This window comes from Oenanthe melanoleuca, chromosome 6 (assembly GCF_029582105.1).
Source record: "Oenanthe melanoleuca isolate GR-GAL-2019-014 chromosome 6, OMel1.0, whole genome shotgun sequence".
Classification (NCBI taxonomy): domain Eukaryota; kingdom Metazoa; phylum Chordata; class Aves; order Passeriformes; family Muscicapidae; genus Oenanthe; species Oenanthe melanoleuca.
Genome location: NC_079340.1, coordinates 19,451,149 through 19,472,400, shown reverse-complemented (window position 1 = coordinate 19,472,400; position 21,252 = coordinate 19,451,149). Strand labels below are relative to the sequence as shown.

General features: G+C 36.6%; 1 protein-coding gene across 3 annotated transcripts; it reads right to left on the bottom strand.

Moving 5' to 3' along the window:
- Positions 1 to 102: 102 nt before the first annotated feature.
- LOC130255104 (protein FRA10AC1) lies at positions 103 to 21,229 on the bottom strand. Of its 3 annotated transcripts, XM_056495461.1 has the most exons (15): positions 21,065 to 21,198; positions 16,724 to 16,800; positions 14,675 to 14,767; positions 14,546 to 14,591; positions 13,636 to 13,712; positions 12,870 to 12,953; positions 12,273 to 12,357; positions 9,008 to 9,053; positions 6,221 to 6,334; positions 5,214 to 5,256; positions 4,652 to 4,764; positions 4,032 to 4,070; positions 2,728 to 2,812; positions 2,204 to 2,292; positions 103 to 319 (listed from the first exon to the last, which is right to left on the bottom strand). In XM_056495461.1, exons 1-14 carry the CDS (start codon positions 21,095 to 21,097, stop codon positions 2,250 to 2,252), a joined length of 978 nt encoding a protein of 325 aa, XP_056351436.1. In that variant the 5' UTR covers positions 21,098 to 21,198; the 3' UTR covers positions 103 to 319; positions 2,204 to 2,249. The 3 variants fall into 3 exon arrangements, with proteins under 3 accessions (XP_056351436.1, XP_056351435.1, XP_056351437.1); XM_056495460.1 differs by lacking the exon at positions 103 to 319 and having other exon boundaries at positions 1,413 to 2,292; positions 21,065 to 21,229; XM_056495462.1 differs by lacking the exons at positions 103 to 319; positions 21,065 to 21,198 and adding an exon at positions 20,576 to 20,724 and having other exon boundaries at positions 1,413 to 2,292.
- Positions 21,230 to 21,252: the final 23 nt, after the last annotated feature.

Here is a 21,252-nt window from a genome sequence, read left to right as displayed (position 1 = left end):
AAATGCAATAAATTGAAGTATTTGAAAACCAATTAATTGGCACTGATTTAATCTTCTGAGGGAGAGCAAAGCAGAAGTAAAGAGCATCAAAATTCCCATTACCTGTCTTTCTACAACCAAGTAGACAGACTGCACACAAATTAGCTCTCCATGAACACTGATCTTTCTCCCCAAACCTTTGGAACAAGTGCACTGCATACTTTCCGCTCAGGAAACTCCTGCGGATGTTGGAAGGCAAATGGCCACTATGTTAGGCACAGACCTGAGTATTCACTGGAACCAGTTTCAAATCTAAGGAGATAGATGTCAAATGCAACTCCTGCAATAAAGAAATTCAACATTCAGACTCAATCCTGCTACTTTTCCTGCTTCTTTAAACAAAGCAGTCTCACACTTTTTTTTTCCTCTGAAGGACGTTCCATATCCACATGGAAGGGAGAATGAGCAATTTGCTCTTTCTAAACTTTCTAAGAATGCTCTATGAAGAGAGATACCGTGCACATTTATCACTCAAAATTACAGGAATCCACAAAAAAGCTCCAAAAACAACATTCTGACTTCTAAATGGGCCAAATATTTTATGCAAACAGTTATGATATAAAAATGGATATCATGTTATTTTCTGTATTAAATGCCAGTACTAAAGAAAACCATTTCAAGGTTGTTTGATAATGTAATTTTACTCAAACTGTATTAAATTATGTATTTAATATGTATAGTGTAACTTTTTATAACTGTATTTTAAAGATCCAAAGAGAAGCTAGTTATTCAGACCACTTACTTAATATACAATACTTGAAGCAACAAATATAGCAACATAGTTGACAAAAGCCCCTTTGGGCAAGTTGCACATGTTTAAGCAGATTGCTGCAGATTGGATTTGACTCTCAGCCAAGCTGGCAAGACGCAAGATGACAGAGAATTAACCTTTAAATCCACCTTCTTACCTAAAGAAGCCTTCATGCAAGGATACGTTAATTTCTTACTCAAGGACACCCTAAATATGTCCTTGTACTGTCATCTATTATGTAAGTACAAAATATTAAAATGTAATTATGTTAAGTAATACTTGTAAATAGAGTTCTCAATTTATTCATATGAGTGCATGTCAAATGTTCATAAATACATTACAACCATCTCTGCTCTGTTAGATTGTCCACATCAAATACTTACTAGAAATATTTTCTATACCTACAGTGAGAAGTATTTATCAAATATATATTTTATACATTAACTTCCATAGATTAACATAAAAACTGAATTTTAAAAAGATTGACTTTTGTATCCAAAGTAATTTTCACCAGAGAGAAAAAATACAGGCATGGTACCTATTCATGTGCAGACTGTTTCTTCAGAAACATGACTGAATGACTGTTTAAAGATGTGTTGCAACTCAAAGAAGATGAATCCAGTAAGTTTCTCAAGCAACATACGTGCTTTATTTGTATATTTGGGATTACACGTGAAATAAGGATTAACGTTCAATCAACAGAAAGGAGATCAGAAGGCACAGATAACATAAAAGTCACGTACATCTCCAGTAGAAAGCCACATGTTATTTTTTACACCAAAAATTTCACCAACCAACCAAATTTTTATAGGTGGAATTGTAAGACACATCACTTTACAACTAAAATTTACAAGAAAGTCACAATCAACTTTTTAAAGGAGTAGGAGAGATTTCAGATATGGTTTACTTAATTCAAGTAGAACAAATATTTGACAAAATTTGAACTTCTCCAATAGCATTTGAGATATTTGCAAGAGACTAATATCTAAATATTGAAGTCTAAGTAACCAATAAATTTAAGGCTATTACTTCTTGTTTAATAAATTAAAAATATAAATACATTAAAGTGTATGGCTTAAACTACTCACAGAATCTTACAAAATGCTCCTTTACGAAAATCCAGCAATAAACGAAGTTTGGGATAAAATAAAAGCAGTGAACTTCCTTGTTGTAATGTTAATAAACTATATTCTTGTTTGTTTAAGTTTGGGTGCCACATATATTTTGCACTGAAGGGAAAAAATTATTTCTCTTGTTTCAAGAGTATGCAGACTACTACAAGAAACAGAAAGTTTTGAGATTTGAAGCCTTCTACAAGGACAATTCACCCAAATGGTCCATAGAGTGACTGTAGAAAAGGTATGCTGGCAGATGGAGGTCTCTGGAAAATTATGACTGGATTTCCAGACTTACATCTTGACAACTCATGAAGAAAATCAGCCTACATCAATTGCAAATTTTAGAGAAATAAGTCTTGAAAATACTCCTCAAACTCCTCTTCCCTGTAACAACAACAAAAAATAAAAGTCAGAAAGTTTTGCTTTGGATTTGTACCTTGAAGATAATCTTTGTATGAAAAAGTTTTAGTAAACTTCTGATTAGAATTGTAGAAGGTATAGATAATTTTGACTTACTCACTGCATTCCAATACCCTCCATATTTTCCTGTGTGACTTGACTCTTAGGACCTACTGCTAAGATACTAATGGTATAGTAGGGGGTAAGGCAGCAGTGGTATGGTAGTGGCTTAACAAAGGTTTTCCTCAAGAGCTGCATATGTCTCCTCTTTAGAAACACATTTTTGGTTCTCTGGAAAGAGATTTGACACAACCTTTTACATGTGAATACTCATTGAAACACTCAGGACAACTCTGTCTTCGCAATTCTGAATGGATCCTGTAAGTTTCAGTAGCTGCAAGTACACTACATCAAACTAACCGTGATTTTTCATCTGCTTCTCGGAGAGGACCTTCCCAAAAGTCAGCTTTTGAAGGACCATCTTCTGCACTGCTGTTATCTGAATCTGGTGAAAAATGTAAAATGCTCATGAAATAAATTTTAAAGTAATTTATCTTTTTTTAAAATTAGATGATATATTGCTAGAAGCAATGTTTAATTGCAATCATGAGAATAAACAGAATACTTTACTTAGCATAAAGTGAAAATGAAGATGTTTTGCAATGTTAATTAGTATAGCATCAAGAAGATTCTTAGGTACCACAAACCAATGTTTTGGTCAAACATAACAATCATGTCAAAACAATGATCTTGACACAACAGCAACATAGCATTCTTTTCCCCAAAACTAAATAATTACACATCCAGAATTACAATGCAGTTTCAATTTATGTTATTAGATTAATCAATTACCTTACTTAAATATAGTTCTTATCAATTGTGACTTATCAGTGAAAGAAACCATGTATTACCGCATAACTATTTCATATTAGTACATAGGAATTTCATACTAGAAGCTCCTCCCCGCACCCTTCAAATATTCCAATAAGTTTTCTGACAAAACAAATACTTTGGGCACGGTCCAAATCATAAGAAAACTGCTTCAGGTCTTCCTGAATCTAACTGGGAAAAATTAGGGGGTGAGGATATTCAAAAATGTACAGCAGAGCAGAGAAATCAGTGAAAACAATCAATCACTTCTAGACAGTCTGCAACAAGAATTGACATGACCAGGAGATGGGGCCTGTTTCACTGGAGACTGGAATCACTGAGATACAAGCAGTGACTAAGGAGTCACTGAATGCATCACCTGCAACAAGCAGGACTCTGAGGTACTACAGGTGGTAGTTGGAAAAGACATTAATTAAAGCCTAGGATTTATTTTATTTTTTTTAATTTTTTTTTTAGCAGAATGCATATCAGTATAACTCCCTGAAGGAAAATGTAGAAGTTACTATATCAGAAAAGTACTATCTTTACACAGTACAGTCTACACAGCATGAAATTACTAACAACATATCTGGTTTTGCATCCTCTACTCTTTTTTGGAACAACCTGATCTCTCATTTTTCTAGTTTTCCATTCTGTTATCTGTTTTATTTTTTGATTAAACAATTTCCTCCTTAAAATTCCCTACACTTTTTCTCCAAGATATGTAAGTCATTCATTCAAACCTTCGTATTTCTGTTTAAGAGAGCATTCTTATCATATAAAATGTTAAAACAGACAGCTAAAACTATGATATTATACAACTTATTACAAAAACATAAAGGATATTAAAATACCTTTATCAGAATTATCTGAATCGTCTGAAGAAACCTGATCTGTAAAGAAATACCAAAATAGAAAAATAACCAGTAAGCTTCTTCTGGTTTTATCTGTTATCTTAAATTGTTTACAAAGATATTTCTATCACAATTTATTACACTAATCATGCGTGCATGCATGCACACACCACATTCAAAGAAAGCGAGTAAACACTGAAATAAAAGGATATTTCTCATGAGTGCAAAGGTCATCAGTTTGAGTCTAATTATGTCAGCCAAATATCTCTGGTGTAAAAAGGTTATCTAACATTTCCAAAAGGCTTTCAACCCCAAAGCCTCATGGAATTAAATACTTCCCAACCCTTTCCAGTATGCAACATCCAATCCTTGCACAAATTTCCCTTGCAGTGCATACTTGTCAAAAGGCTGTCCCTTCTGTTAAATATAAAAAATTTATCTTTTTTTCTGCATCTAGGAAATTTTACCTAAGAAACTTACCTTTTCGACTACCTGTGTTACAGTCAAGAAAGTTACATATCTGTACATAATTGTATGTCCCTATCTATGCAGCTGAAGCAAAACTAAGGTTCAACTAATCTGAGTATTTTAACAGCTAAAGCATCAAAGTTTAAATTTACCTTTATGGGTCTTTTTTTTGGACTTCTTTTTTGCTGAACGAGATAATTTTTTCTTCTTTTTTTTTGGCTCTTTAGAATTCTGTGCAGCAGCAGGTCTTTTGACTTCTTTCCTCCTTTAAAAAAGATGAATGTACACCTCCTCTATTATATGTACTTCTTATGCAACAATAAATCTGAAGTATTTAATTCAGTCAAACAGGTGTCATTTTTTTCAGACACCTATCAGTAGTTAAACTGAAAAAAACCTGATTCAATTAAAAAGAAAAGTACTATTAGAAACAGAAGAAAAATAATCACTAGGCTGGAATTAAGCAAATGAAACTTCTGTGGTGGTAGGGATGGAATTCTTCCAGTCTGAGGGGTTCTGTGCTGTCATTAGCACACTATTATAACCCTTAACAGTGACAAGTCAGTGGTTTTATAAAAACTCCAGATAATTTATGCCATTTCAGGACAAATGAAGTTCCTTATCATCTCACTAAAGTTTTGTCCCTGTGTGCTGCTCTTCATAATTGTAACTTATCAATAATTCAGTCCCCATTATTTTTAAAATATTTCATACCGGTGATGGAAGTTTAGTTTGTGGGAACATTCTGGACATAGTCCTGAAAAAGACAAAATGAAAACATTACAGCCAATAATCTGATAAGCATAATCAACAAAACTACAAAAGTAGCTAGAACTAGATCTTTCAGTAGCAGTAGCTTTTCCTTCAAAATACTAGTTACAATGTAATTGCAGTCAGGACTGAAAAATACACGATGAAAGTCTCCAGTACAAACTCAGATTTTAAAAAATGAGAAGGACGATCACAAGATTAGCACTGGCAGCTCTTCATTAAAGAAGTATAAGCAATCCTCATGTACAGACATCCCATTCATGGATCCTTGTGGACAGAGCAAATTCTTCTGAAGATGTGCAAATCTCTTAGTGCTTTGTCAGAGACCAAGTACTCCCACATAGATTGTCTTGTGCACAAAAGGAAAAAAAACCCACCACTCACTCATTTACACAAAGTAACTGTATAACCTGTACTAAGTTTCATTATCTGATTAACATATCATCATAAACACAATATCGAATTAGAAAATCTCAGTCAAGATGTAAGAATGAAAAATGGTTTAAAGATAGAACTTCTGTAAGAAAACACTAATATTTGAAATAAAATCAGTAGAGCTGAAGATGTGCTAGAAGTTGTCTGGTCCAAAGTCCTAAGGACTTCTAAGACAGGTAACTGAATGAGCAATGATAATGCTGAAATTCTCCTTACAATGCAGTATTGTCCATTAAAACTAGAAATGCTTCTACAAGAAACAGCTTACAGCCAATTATTCTAATTTTATGACATGCTAACTACACAGACTAAAGTTCTTAATCTGTAGCAACTTTGTCATATATTCCAACAGCTGTTCTCTCTAAATCAAGAGCACCATGCTACCACCTATGATTAATTCAACAAAATGATCCCCTACTCCACATTTGTCATGAACTCATTAAGTCTCAATACCATTCAAAGTGCAAGATACTTGTCTTCTTTTAAGTGTACATATCCTAGAAGGGCTGACTTACTCAATTTCACAAGTGCATTCCTCTTTTCGCCATATTCAACATAACCAAAATTCACCTCCCAGCTCTTCAGGCCTTCATTCTCATCACAGTGTTTATTTCCACAGGAAAACTGCCCTGTAAAGAGTCAAAACCAGCAAACCATGGTTCAATGACTAACATTAATAGATAGGGGGTTATTTCCAGTTCTGCTCAGTTTTTGCTCTTCATTTTCCATTTCTTTCAAATAAAAAAACCCCACAAATCTAAAAATAACATCTAGTTTAAGGAAATAATAACAAGGAACAACAAAGCAATCAACCACACTTGTACAATATTGCCAGTTTGCAAAGGAAAACACATAGCTGTCTTTTGAAACATATGGATGAAGGTGTACATTGTGAAATAATAAGCCTAATATGAACTCTGAAAAAGTGAATGTCACTAGGATACATCCTATACCCTAAATGATTACTTACTTAGCAGAGGATGATGGATCAGAAGCTGTGATTCAGGCATGCATCTTTAATGACATCAAACTATTCAAAGTATCACAAATATGTGATATCACAAATATGAAGAAGCCCACATGCTTTTTACATAACTAGTGTACCTGATATACTAGATACACAATTTGTATTCTAGTGACTGTCCATAAATACCTTTCTTTTAAGAAAAGAAAATTCAACTTTGTGAGAAAGGGTACATCAGCTTTTAAAGCTTCCTTTGGCTCATTACGTGAAAGCAACACTGATTTTAAAACAGATCTGCACATAATCAATTTTGTTTACACCGCTGAAGTCCCAATATTGGAGTAATTAAGATACATGCATTCCCTTTGAGAAGACTGATTTGTATGCAGAGCAGCAGAAAGGATGTGTATTAATAGGCTCACAAGCAGGACTGTTGGTGAACGATTAACCTCAGAAAATTCTGCTTAAGCGGCTAACTAATGGATTGGCAGTGTCCTCACATACTTCAGGTTCTGTAATGAAACATCACTTGCAATACAAAGTAAAAAAAACCCCCAGAATTCTCATAAAAAAGCAGGTTCCAAATTAATATACATTAAGTATGTTTAACCATATGTAAGGTATGGCCATCAGTACTCCAGCAATCTCTAATATGACATCCTTTCAAAACACAGCAGAGTGGAAAGAACCCAAAGAAATAATCTGGCATTTACAATTAGTAATAGAAGTGACACCTCTTCCTTCATTTATCCTAGCCCTTCTTTTTTGTGACCATGCAGAGACAGCCTCCAAATGCAGAGCAAACGTGAGTACTCCACTCCTGCATTCCCTCGTTACCACCCCCAATGCTCAGCACAGCGCCCTGGCAGGGCTCTCATCACCACTGTACTGACACAGCCTCAACTGCGCACACAACAAGCACACACAGTGCTCATGCTAATTATCACACAGGTATGCATCGATGTGTTACTACACTTAATTAAAGCCATTTTTTATGGCTGATTTGTATTTTAAAACAGCATAAAAGACCCACGGCTTTTTTAAAAGGATTGTTTGGCACGACACTCGGACAGCGGCCAATGCCCGCCGGAGGGTTGGGTTCTCGCGCCCCCCGGTGGTGAAAGAGAGGATTCATCCACTCATATTCCTATTGCTCGCTTCTCATTAGGATTCCATTCAAAAACTTGAAATACTTAATTCTCCACTTTCTCCCACATCTTAAAATATGGAGTACCACATATTAAACGTACAAAGCTATAATTTCCTCCCCCGACGAAGACATAAAAATAATTTACTTCTCATTTATTTTAATTATCTTGTTAAAGTATTCAATAAAGAATGTAATTTTATCAAATGTAACTATCTGTTAATATAATGTGTGGTGCTGGATGCAAAATATAACTACAATTACCTTTAGAGGCTTTAATATTTACAGTTTTAAAATCCCCACCAATAGTGTTCATGCTTTCTACTCTGAAATATTCCTTTTTCAAAAAAATCATAAATGCATTTCTAACTTTTTGAAATATATTACAATACAGGTATTTACAGAATACAGCTGTTTAAAGAACTGTAACTGAGTGAAACTGATCAGCAGCACAACTTCAAGCAGTTTACTGGCATGTGCATCCATGACTTCTAAAAACCACGTGTATGAGAATCCACCCCAGGAACAGCAATGCCTCATTCACCTCATTTTCCTGCTTGTGCAGCATGTTGAAAAAGCCCAAGCACCTCAGCCACCAAATGAGGACCACTGTGCAAAGTCCTAGTAAAACACTGGTAAGACTTCACACCCAGAATTAAGGTACTGATTCAGAGACAGGATTGGGAGACATGATAATCACTCCCACTGAAGCTTTCAAAACCAATTTAGGCTAAAATAGTTATCACACAAGAAACTTTAATTAAAAAGTTAACATTTTGCAGAATAGCACTGGAGAAATTGTTAATCAATAAATTATTTCCTGAGAAAAAACTACTGAGTGACTTCAATTACAGGTATCAGAGGCTAATGAAGTAGCAGAACTACTGGAGAAAAGCTAAGAAGTCCATCCGCGAAATTCTACATTATCAATCTCATTATGGTGGTGTTCATTACAAAACTGACCTTGTGAAAATAAACTGTATGCTCTTTTAATTGTAATATGTGCAAATCAGTGCGCAATCTAAACCTATGTGGCATAAAACAGCAAAGCTGGAAGACAAGTAAATTTATTGTACACTATTATCTGATAAACTTACCAGTATCATCAAATATTATCTAACAAAATTATGTCAAAAAGCAGCAAAAAGAGCATCAAGAAGAAATGTAACATAAAATGAAAGACAACATTACCTTTTCCTGAAATTACTTCTTTCTCATGTCGCCATCTAAATCCAAACTGTTAAGGTAAGAACCAAAACTGAGTTGTGAACAGTCAACATATTAAGCACTGTAAAGACTAATTTCACTTGATTGATGTCCTGCATGCGGCTCATCCACTTAGTTCTGGTCATGAAATTTTTTTTTCTCTTTTAATTAAAAATATGTCTCTGCCTCTGTTCATCAGAACAGTATTTTTTCATAAAAATACATTAAATATTCTTATTTTTATTTTTACAGAAAGTCCTCCATGCTGAAAAAAAATTACAAAAGCAAACATTTTAACATTTCCAAGTAGAAGACAAGTTGGCCTAGAAATCTAGAAATAAAAACAAAATAATAAAATGTATTTTATTTAATGACCAGGTGTCAAACACATTTCATTTCTTAGCAAATAGGAGACACTTCCAATCTGTTAAGTTACAAAACAAAGTACAGAGACAGCAAGTAAGAAATTCTCTAGGAAAATAAGACAACAGAGGGAACATTTCCAGTCCAGTGCATATCAAAGTAAAACTTAAATGCAGAACACCCTCCTATGCTGCACTGCAAAGCTGACAATAGAACTGAACTATCTGACAATACAGACGGTCATTTATCAGCCTCAAAGTTTGCAGACAAGATGCACTGAAGGTTCAAAGACAACCTTGACCTAGAAAATTCTTATCTAGGGAAAATGTCAGGAGTAAGAGACCCAGCACAAGCAAGAGCTGTCAGAACACCCTTCTACTGTCTCTACGTACCCTCACAGCAGAGATTACCATTGGCATTTCTGATTAAAAGGAAACAGCAGTGAAGACCAAGCCAGACTGGTCAGCAGCAGGCGAAGTGGCCTGGGAGCAAGAAGGGTGAGTGTGCCTCCAGTTCTGGCTGTGACAGCACCTGTGAATATCTAGGGATAAGAGCAGAGGAGTCCCAGCCATGTGTGTGTCTGTCTGTGTGTGTGTGTATGTGTGAGTAAAACAGTCTGGACCAGCAACTGGAACGTGCCTGTGGCCTCAGGGGTTTGTATGTCTTGGGGCTTCTTAATGTTTTCTGCTGAGTTTAAGTATTTGAGAAGGTGGTTCTGCTTATTTTTTGGATTCTCAAAGGAGATGCTTCCATGAAACTGGTCCTTACCATTATCCAGTCCTTTGTAAAACAGCGGTTTACTTCAGAAGAAAAGTTCCTAAAGAGATCTGAGCTACAATCTCTATGCAGAAATCTCTAGAAAAATTATCTGACTAGAAGATTTTGGCCAAGAGCAGAACAATTACAGCTGTGAAAAGACCAATGAGCACCTGTGCAAATCTCAATCTATATGTAATAATATGTATTTAAAACATCACAGAAAACTGACCTCCAACTTTTGCTTTGACACAAATAGCACAATATAGAACCATAGAACCAAAGAACAGCTCAGGTTGGAAGGCACCTCAACAAACATGTTCAACCTTCCATGGGGAAGGGAGTCCAGATAAGATTATTTATCACCCTGGGCAGCTGCATTTGAAAAACCTCCAGCAATGGGGACTCCACTGTGACACTGGGGAGGTTGTTCCAGCGACTGAGTGTTCTCACTATAAAAGAATTTCTTTCTTATATCAAGATGAAGCATCAACATGCAAAGCATCAACAACTGTCATGCAAAAGGCTGACCAGCTGAGAAGTTTTTATCTACCCTGAACCTCTCATAGCACCAGCACTGCAAATCAGAAGGCACAGGGGGTAAAGACATCCAGCTTCCAGTTTCTGGAAATGCAGAAAAAAAGTTAAGGCAGGATAAATCTGAAAGCATAGACTGTATTCCATTGGTGCAAATGGGAGGAGCAGCTTATTTAAGACTTCCAAAAAAAAACCTGCTTTGAATATCCTTCTGTACCAAACATGAGCATGGATAAATTAGTCTCTGAGAAAAATCTCATATTTTTTTCTATTTTTTGAAGGATTTCTAAGAAAGGACTTTCATATGATCAGAACGTATTTGAGAAAACGAAGCATATATATTTTACAAATTGCATGACACAGCAGTTATGCTGCCATGGCAATTCCAAAAATACAGGTAATGACTTAGGAGCATAAATGGAACAGAGAGCGACCTCAAAGTTAAGATAGACACACTTGAAGTCTGACAGGGAAATAATGTTCACACAACACAACAAAATACACACACACACACACACACACAAACACAAAAATCTGGGGCAGAACAGTTTCCCACAAAAGACAGCAAACATATGGAAACTTGGCACAGCAGTGAGAGAAACAAAATCTGTAAGCATGCTCAAGGGAAATCAGCTGGGGGCATGGGGGGATGGAGAGGACATTGAGGGATATGAAATAGCTACAGGAAAATCAAATTTACTCAAAAAAAAAGGAGGGAAGGCATCTTCAGCATTTTAGTTTTTGTTGATTTTAATTAAATGTTTGCATTTTACTGTCCCAGTTGTCTTTAGATGACTGTCATCTTTTCTTCCTAATACAGCTAAGCCCAGTCTTTGCAAATAGGTACCAGTGAATGTCATTTTCTACACTGTAAATAGTCAAAAAGAATTATATAGGCTGGGTTACTGTGTGCTAGAAACACCAAGACACATCTGAGTTCAGCCTCGGTCTTTGGAAAATCACAATAGAAAATTCATGTATACTCTTTGACTAAGTAGTTAGCCAGCCAAAAACTTTGAAAAAACAAAGGCTGTTCCAGTTAAGAAGAAAACCTGGTACTGAAATTGGGCTGTTTCTCTTAGGAAATTCTATTTATTTACAAAGCACATACAAATCCTGTTTCCACAAACAGAAAAGAACAACCAGCAAAAGATGCTGCTTTAGAATAGATTTTTCCAAAATTGTTTTTGCCAGCATTCAAGTACAAAACTCTTTTTAGACTTTTTTTTTGTTTGTTTTTTAAAGAGTAACATTCCATGGGTTTTTAGGCTTCATCTACTGCTCCTCTCCAAGCAACCTCTCCAGCCTTCTTTCTTTAATCCCTTTGCATTTTCTGCCTTTTAGACACAATGTACCTCTTCATAAAACATCATCTGACAGAAATGTTCCTATTCCCACAGAAGCACATTTTTGAGGCAGTGACAATGCTTGGATTCAAACTGCTGCTTACTAAGTAACTTGACAAATTCTCACAACTTCCTTTCTATGGAAGGGGTACTAACATTCTGGCTTTATAACATATCCACAACCACAAGGCAATTTTAAAAAAGACTATACTACAAAATCCAAAATGATTTACACTAAGCAAAGATACCTTATTCTCTTTGTATCTGCTGAGATCTGCTATGCAATATTCTTTGAACAACTTGTCATAATACTTCTTTGCAAGCCTCTTCTCCCTAAAACAAAAAGTATTATTTTTTATTAAATATAGAAGACAACATAATTCACTTTGCATTGTAATGACGTTAGAAAGATAAAGACATATTGTTTCATTGAAAGAACACAAGTTGTAGACTTAGAAATGCAACAGATACACAGTCAATAAACTAAGAAGGAATTTCCATAAAACTGGAAAAATAAATATAAAATAAATCCACAGCACATACTAAACTGCATTTTTTCAAACTCTGCTTTCTTCAGAGTTTTTGAACAATCATTTGGATCTCAGAGAATCCATTATTATTATTTATTAGTTCTATAAACTATTATTTATTAGTTCTTTCTGTCATCAATTCATGTTGGCATTTGAGCAGTATTACAATATGAAAGACCTCCTAAGGGTCTTTTATTTTCAAATGTATCAAAGAATTATCACCAAGTATGCACAGTAATTCCTAATTACTAGGGGAAACAACAAATTTAGTACAAGTGATCTAAAAATAACATATCCTGTAATAGTTTCAAGTACCAATTCATGTCTGCTTCATCTTCTTCATTCCACAGGAATCTATGGTTTTCTCTAATAACATCAAGATCCGTCTTGTCATTTGCTCTATAAAAGGACACACCTGTTTTTTAGTATAATGTAACATTAAAATGAAAATCCATCAAATAAAAATTTGGTAAGCATCAATATTTTACAGTTCTGATCTCAACCTCACAGCACAAAGGAATACATTTTTATGAACTAGAACTATCAAAAATGTATTCCCTGGAATACCTGCCCTCAAATAAAAAAACTCATGGCGGAAAATGGCCCCTGAAATTGTGGATGATTTGATCCTGTCTGAAAACACTTTTTATACTCTTTATCAAAAACAGTGATGTTAAAAGGCAGTTACAGATAGCTCTAAATAAGTTATTATTCTGGACAATGGATAGCAATTCTGCACATTCAGAAATATTTCAGACTGTTATTTCGAAGATACTGACAGATATTTCTCAATGTACCCTCCATTAATGATCACCTGTCATCCTTCCTTTTACATAACAAAACAAGAATAATTCAGCTCATGGCGAGTTCTTACCTAAAAATATGAAAACAAAATGAAAGAAGGAAGTTTTGTGTTTGGGTATTTCCAATTACTGTAGTTACCATTTGTGACCAAATTAATTAGTGATTTGATACACAACTACATCCATCTCTGCCCCCAAAGCTATAATATATATTTAACAGCTTTACATAACAGGGGAGGTTTGAGGCCAGGAGGGGAAAGAATGCTAACAGTTCTCACCCAGATCTTCGGAAATCCTCTATTTTGCCACCGTAGTATAAAATGTAGTCATGCACAAACTTTTTATGTCTTTCATACTGAATAAAGCAATTAAGGATTGTTTCAGAACATAGTCCCATTTACCACAGATTAAAACCAAAAAAGAATCGCAACCAAAATATTTTAATATATTTAAGAGAAAGACCTGTCTTCTCACAAACAGTTCAGTAATTTCCAAACAAAACAAAACAAATAAAAAGGAATTAATTAGGAACTTTTACTTAATAACCTCTCATAGAAGCTAATTTCCAAATACAGGAATTCAAGGCAATTTCATCTTTAAAACCTCATTCATCATTTATAAAACTCTCTTCCTTAATCAAAGATGCTCTGTATGCATATACACAGAAACTTGGTTCATTTTTTCAGCTGTGATTTAGACAACAGCTTCTTTGTACTTCAATTTTGGTTTAAAACAGGTTTTTACTTTTCTATTATAAAAACAGTCTGGCTACTAAAATGGAATAATTTGTTACATTTTTGCCACAACATACAAATAAAAGTCACATGCTTTAGTTTGGAAACGAAAATCATGGGAAAATGTGTAATGCTTCTTAGAACACTTTGGCCTCAGTGTGACGCCAAAACAGAAACATAATTTGAAACACATTTTGTACCATAATTTGAGCAAAATATGTAATTACTTATTCAGAAAATAAGTGTCTTCATGAATAAAAACTTTATATATGGCTTCATAAAAAGATTCTCAATTAACTTTTATCTCAACAGCAAAAAGATGCTCCTCTGAACAATGACTCAGTATCTGGTGCTGCACTGTCATCTAATGTGATAACTGAGAAATCCCAGTATTCTACCATAATGGATAACCTGTGTCCCATCCTCAAATTTGAAAAATTAAACAGAAGGATACAGCATCCATCGATATCAAGTGAAATCTTCTTTTTCTTGCTTCTTCCCTGTTAATAACAAACATGTTCCAGTGAGAACTATCTTTCCATTAAAAGGAAAATGTCTCACAAAAGCAATATATAAAAGATACCTATCACATTCTTCAGCTGCAAATTGTCTGTGAACCACACTGCCTTGTTTTGCTTTTTGGAATGGCTTTATCAGAAGGGCATCATCCTGTATTCTAAACATGGGAAAAAGGAAGACAAGTTAGTCAAAAACTTTTCATATGCAATAAAATTTTCATATGCTAAACCTTGCACTAACTTGAGTAACAAAAACTCTTATATTGCTATTTTCAACAAGAATGAAATGAAACTTCAGACCCAATATCACCTTGGACTTTACCTCATTTGCAGAGCAAAATCAGAATGGCATTTGCTTCCAGTTGGCATTTAAATGCAATTGCTTAAACCAGCAATTTGTAATATTTGTTTTCATTAATATTATCCATTATATGATAAAACCTGGAAGATTCCTCAGTTTCACTCTGACATTTAAAGACCTTTGCAAATCTCAGCTACACAGCAAAGCAGGAACAGGAAGGACAGTGCATTCACTGAAACAGAGTGACTGGCAGTAACCCTATTCTACCCTTTCATGCCAATGTCTCAACACCTCATTAAACAGCTCTGCCTCCTGTAGTGCAATCACAAGAATCACAAATTTAAAAGTCAATTAGCATGTAATGAACCGTACTTGTCAGCAAGCAGCTAAAATTACTTTTAGAGTTCAACAAAGTAATAAAAACTTAAAGATAGACATTTTAGCTAGTAAAAGGTATATTTAGTTAATTTCATTCATAAACTGAAGAGAAGAAAATATTTTTTTCCATAATTATCAGTGGGCAGAAAGCATGGAAATCAGAAACCTGAAGAAAGCAAGCCAGGGAATTTGTTTCTAGCAATGGAATACAGGACTCTAGAAACTTCAGGTATCATTTACTCAAAAAGATCTGTAAGCACAAAATTCCCATAAGAAAGGTTTATAAAACAGCAATTTGGAGAGAATTTAAAACTACTATTTTCTTTAAAGTGAAAATAAATACCGTGATAGAGCAAGAGAAGGAGCCCACATAAGAGCCCTACTGGGAATCAGCAGTGGTGTGCCAGAACAAGGATAATGATGGTCTTTTTGAAAGGCTCCTGATGCTTAGTTAATATTCCACCTAGAAAGTGGAATGGTAGCATGTGCAATGGCATTGAAAGAAAACGAAATCTGAACAAAACAACTATTTTAATGGAGAACAGCTATATTTATAAAATAAATTAAACGGCACAATGCCTCCTATTATTCCAAAGATTAAAACACGATTTTTTTTTTCCCAGAATTCAATCAGACACTACAAAATCCATTCTTTTAATTCTTCTATAAAGCAAAAATATGCAAGAGTCCTTGGAAAGTTTCCAGAAAGTTTTCTTAAATAAAGTCCAATAAAAGAGCAAGGGAGAGACAGGAAAAAGTAGGAAAAGTATATCCAAACTGTAAGCCAAATGTTTAGTATGGTGCTGAAAGTATCAAGGAACTACAGTACAAAAGCAAAATAAATACATAAATAAATAAAAATCTTTACAATACAGTTGGATCGGACTACAAAATTTGAGGTCACTAACTGCAAACCACTGAAATTATTGGCCAAGGTCATCTCAAACAAGAGACATGCAACTACATTTCACAGTTTATGAATTCCCAGATCTCTTCACAAATTTAATAACAAAGAAGTAGCATCAGTTCTGCACTTCATATATCTATGCTTTTTATATCTACAAAGCCTGCTACCACTTGCCCTTTTTTGCCTTGCTCTCCTAGCGGTTCCATTTGTCCTGATGGATCGTAGTGCTGTGAACAGCAGTGCCAACACCCAGCAGTGGATACTAATGCTTGGAAAAACAAAACACTCTGCTCCAAGAACTGAGGGGCAAATATACACCAGATGGAGATGGCAGAACAGATCTTAATCAGCTGCCCCTAGGAGATGACAAGCTTTGGCAAGCTTGAGATGAGGAGATGCAGAAATCAAAGAGATTGATTTTTTCAAAAATCAGTTCAACACCAGACTTTATATGCAACAGCATCATCTTCTGTGCACACTAAGAGGCCATTTGTACAAAATACACAATGCAAAGTGTTAATTCATTACCTTTTAGTCTTTTGCAGAGACTTCTCTCCACTCTCCTCATCACTAAAATCAGAATCATAGCCTCCATGGCCACGTGCCTGAAAATAATAGACCAGTCAATATATTAGCTAATGTAATATGGATATGGCATAATTACAAATCCATACTGTCCATCATGCATAAATAAAAGGCAGAAAGACAGATAGCAAGTAAGCAAGTGCAAATTCTCATATGTCTAAGCCAAACAAAATTCCACAGACAACGCAGAGTATATTCCAGATCATAAAAGGCAAAGAAAAATCACTTTGTAAAATAGATCACTTTATAAATAATTTATATGCAGATGTCCTCATATTTAATTTTCACATAGATGCAGCAAACTAAAAGTATGATAAATAGCTTGGGTTTTTATTTTCTAAACAACGTTCCTTATGCAAGACTAAGGTGACCATCTTCCCCAGGAGCTAGTCTTTCAGGGGGCTGGAGGACAACTAGTGATATGCCCACATTATAAACGAAAGAAAATAGGAATAAAAGTTTCTTGGGCTGTGATGCAGCATTTTAGACCATTAGATCTTACACTGGTAGCTGGAAATCCAATCAAAACAATAACTAAAATACAAAACAACAATATGTCTGCAAAAATGTATTGCCTCATCAGCACAATATTCCCACCAGAAAATGAAACCTCTTCCACCCACTTTGGAACTACAATGTCACACGAATGCATATAAGGAAAGCAAAATATCCATACTGCAATGCCTTCAAATGACCAAGCACTGACTGATGCCCAGACCTATCACCTCCATTTTGAAAGGCACAGTTCCACATTCAATTCCTTCAGGAGATGCAAAGACTTAAATAGATCCCATCTCCTCTCCCTCACTCTGGTACTTTCCTTCCAGGTGCTCAGTTACAGTTGTGAAATTACACATGAGCCAGATCAAACAACTCACCCAAGTTACAAAGAAACCTATGCAAAAAAAGATTATTTTAACCCAGGTAAGTTTCCTTACAGTTCATCCTGAGCCCCCACAACCTATACCAGCCAGCTGAAGGAGCAGCACAGGCAGAGAGCAGCCAGAGCTGGCCATCACATAAACCAGCACAGACTCCAAACAAGCCTTTACACAACTGAGGTAAAAACAAGAGGGATGGTCATTAATATGGCTGCATGTGGAAAAGGTTCAATACACTCCACCAAAGTATCTTGGTAAGTGAGACTGTGGATAAGGAAAGACAATGGGTTAGAAAACAAGCACGTTTGACTCAGCTGGTTCTTGCATTACCTACAGTTATATTCCTCCTCAGCCAAAAAGCTGAGAAAAACAAAATCAGAAAAAAAAGATTCAACTCCTCAGGATGATTTTGATGAGGTGCCTTCTCTTGATGCAAATGCCTCACAGAAATGCCATGCTGAAGAGTTGGCTGTATCCTCCACTGACTGGTTTATATCGTGCACAGTATGTAAAACACTATCTTCTCAAACTGACAGTGAAGGACTCTCTGTAAAGATTTTTTTTAAATCCTTTACTACTACTACAACTATTATTATTATTATTATTAACAATAATAATAATAATAACTAAATTCTGTAATGTTCCACTCTTCTAGATGCTTCTGAAGAACAAGTAACTCTCCTACACATATATATTTTAATAAAAGCAAATCAGAACTTTTTCTATTTCCCACAAGACATAAAAATGGTCCATTACCAAACAAAACAGAAACAAACCAAAAAGAAAACAACCCTTTCAAACAAAACAAACAAAACACCAAACCAAATAAACATGTGCAGCAGATGTCTGCTGTAAACCACCCTCATGCACTGGCAAAAAAGTAGCAACAATGTAGTCTATAGCTAGGTGGTTCTAGGAGTCAGCCAATCACTACTTTTGTTAATGAAGCTTATATGGTCTTCAGAAAAGTCTAAACACTCTATGAGTATGCAGCAAATATATTTATACTTGGACTCTAAATTAAAAAAATATCATGCTAATCTGGGAATGTATTAAATGGCATTAGTAATGCCTTCCAAATGAACATCGAGAGCTTCCTTCACACTCAGAAGGGAAGTCCCAGCCAACACCATAAGCATGAAAGCCCTAGACAGATGAAGTACTGAAACAGGCAAGAATAGAAAAGCTCAAATGAAAGATTTTCACAAAGCAGTTGCCCTTGGATGATGTACCCCCAGAAAGAAATACACATCCTCACTAATCAGCTCTCAAGTGATTCCAGGAAAGAAAAAAGATGCAAGAAAAGCTGATCCAACAGAGTCATACTGTAGGGCTCTCAGAAGTTGATGACTGCCTTTTGTAAAGCTGACTGTGAATGTAAGGGCAGGTATGCTAAGGACAGGCTGCTCTTCCAACAGGAAAGCTCTTCACAGATTCAGACATTGCTCTGAATCACTACAATACCTCACAGATAAATTCAGAATGAAAAAGAACACAGCCCATGACTGATGTCCTGACACTTCTGGATCACTCCTCTGTCGAAGGCAGCAGCAGGATGGGCAGGTACTGCCTTGGTGCTGGGTTTGACAGCAGCAGGTCCAGCAGCGCTGGACCACACTAGCAGAGACTGGGACTGAACCATTTCTCACCTGACACCACAGGATGATTACAAGATGCCCTGACTTATGGTAAAACTTACCTAGCTCATTTCATGGACTCCATCAAAGAACCTCATCCATAAATGAATCTTTATATTTTGGAAGGACAATGTAAACAGACACCTAATTAATACTATAAAATTTCATGACAGATCGTGACAGATTTCTCCCCTTCTGCACCTCAAAAAAAAAGGGGGAAAAAAAACCCACACAACAAGCCCAGATAAGGGAAATATGTTTAATATTTAACTGTAGAAACAGAGAAGCAGATACCAAAGCTTTGTGCCCGGCCCAGCAGATACAGACATGGACATGCATAATCATCAACAAAATTTAAAATAACTACTTTTACTATTTAATAAACCTTTAAATATAAACTTTGCTTTGATGGAATTTGTCAGACTCAGAATGCTTCTAGTAAATTACCAATACAAATACCAAATGTTTTATCAAAACAAGAACCTGAAATCAATGTAACTTAAATGGCACAGTGTATTTTGCTATTGCACCAACTTTGAATTTTTTATTCCCAAACAACAAAACAAACTGAAACCACAAAATTAAAACAAGCACAAATATGCTTTGGGGTACATTTTAGCACACATTTAAGTAATCCAAACATCTTGGATTATTTAATAATGAAACCACTGGGGACAGAACAGAGTCCACTAAACTCTTAGCTTCTAAAACCCACACAAAACACAGTAAATGCATGAATGTTGTATACACAACTGATGTCACACTGAGATACCAACTCTTGATGTCAATACAGGACACTACAAACTGCCCAGCACTGCATTTACAGCAGGTATTTGCATCTAGAGAAGGCACATCCTTTAAGCCTCTCCAATGGAGCAAACACACACTGGTGAAATGGTCACATCACATTTGGTGTTGACTCCTGACCACAACATGTGGCTGAACACAAAACAAGAGTGAAAAAGAAGAAAAAACAGCAAAACAATCCCATAAAATATTCACAACTCATGGCTCCTGACTCGGGCCCAGTCTTGCCAGTGCCCTCATCAGCATTGCTCCCATCCTTCCCTTCACCTGCCCAGCCCGCAGGTCTGTGGCAGTGTCTGCTCACAGCCCAGATGTGGCCCACAACAGGCCCGAGTGCTCCTTTTAGTACAAACTATTTGGGGAGGGTCTGAAGGACTATATATCTATAAGACGACTGAGGAGCCATCCTTGACGGATAAAGGATGCTTTGTGGAAGGTCAGAATGCTTCACTGCAACGTGCTCTTCCCACCTTGATGTCGCCTATGAAGCTTTGCCACCCCCACTTGGGGAAAAAACCGTGAGAAAAAGTACAAATCGCTTCAAACTTAATCCTCCTTGTAAAACCTGTTACAAGGGGTGCCTGCATATACTGTACAGTGAACGGCCCTAACAAAGAGAAAAGGCACTCGCAAGATACTGCCCCTTTATTACAGCTATAAAAGAAAATCTAGGGGTAAAAGGCAGGTAACAGCATCGAGGATTAGAGCTTTTAGGAGCCAGTGCGGGTCGGACGCAGCTCCCGAAGCCGCTCTTTCTCGTTTGCTTTCCCGCAAGTGGCCCAGTGCTGTCCCGGCCCGGAGTGGGGACAGCACTACCCCGAGTGCCCGGGGAGGGCGGCTCGGCCCTTCCCTCCTCCGCCCGCCCCGGCCCCGCCGCCATGGAGGCCGCGGCCTCCGCCGGGCCTGTCCCCGCCCGCCTCTGCCGGGCCCCTCCATCCCTCCCTGCCGGCCCCACTCACGGCCGCGGAAAGGCGCAGCTGGTTGGGCTCCATGGCCGCGGCGCGGCGAGGGCCGCCTCCGCCACCCGGCCCCGCTCCCGGCCCCGGCGCTGCTGTGCGGGCCGCTCCCGGAAAGCGGGGCAGAGGCGGAGCAGGGCCGCACCGGGAGCTCCCTTCCTCCCTCCGTCCCTCCCTCCGCCGCGGGCGGG

Excerpts from the sequence above, each read along its gene's own strand:
- LOC130255104 (XM_056495462.1), bottom strand. The coding sequence starts at position 20,692 with ATGCAGGCACCCCTTGTAACAGGTTTTACAAGGAGGATTAAGTTTGAA. Across the intron at positions 16,801-20,575 it reads GCTTCATAGGCGACATCAAG|GCACGTGGCCATGGAGGCTA; the intron begins GTGGGAAGAGCA and ends TATTATTTTCAG. Across the intron at positions 6,335-9,007 it reads AGAAGTAATTTCAGGAAAAG|GGCAGTTTTCCTGTGGAAAT; the intron begins GTAATGTTGTCT and ends GACTCTTTACAG.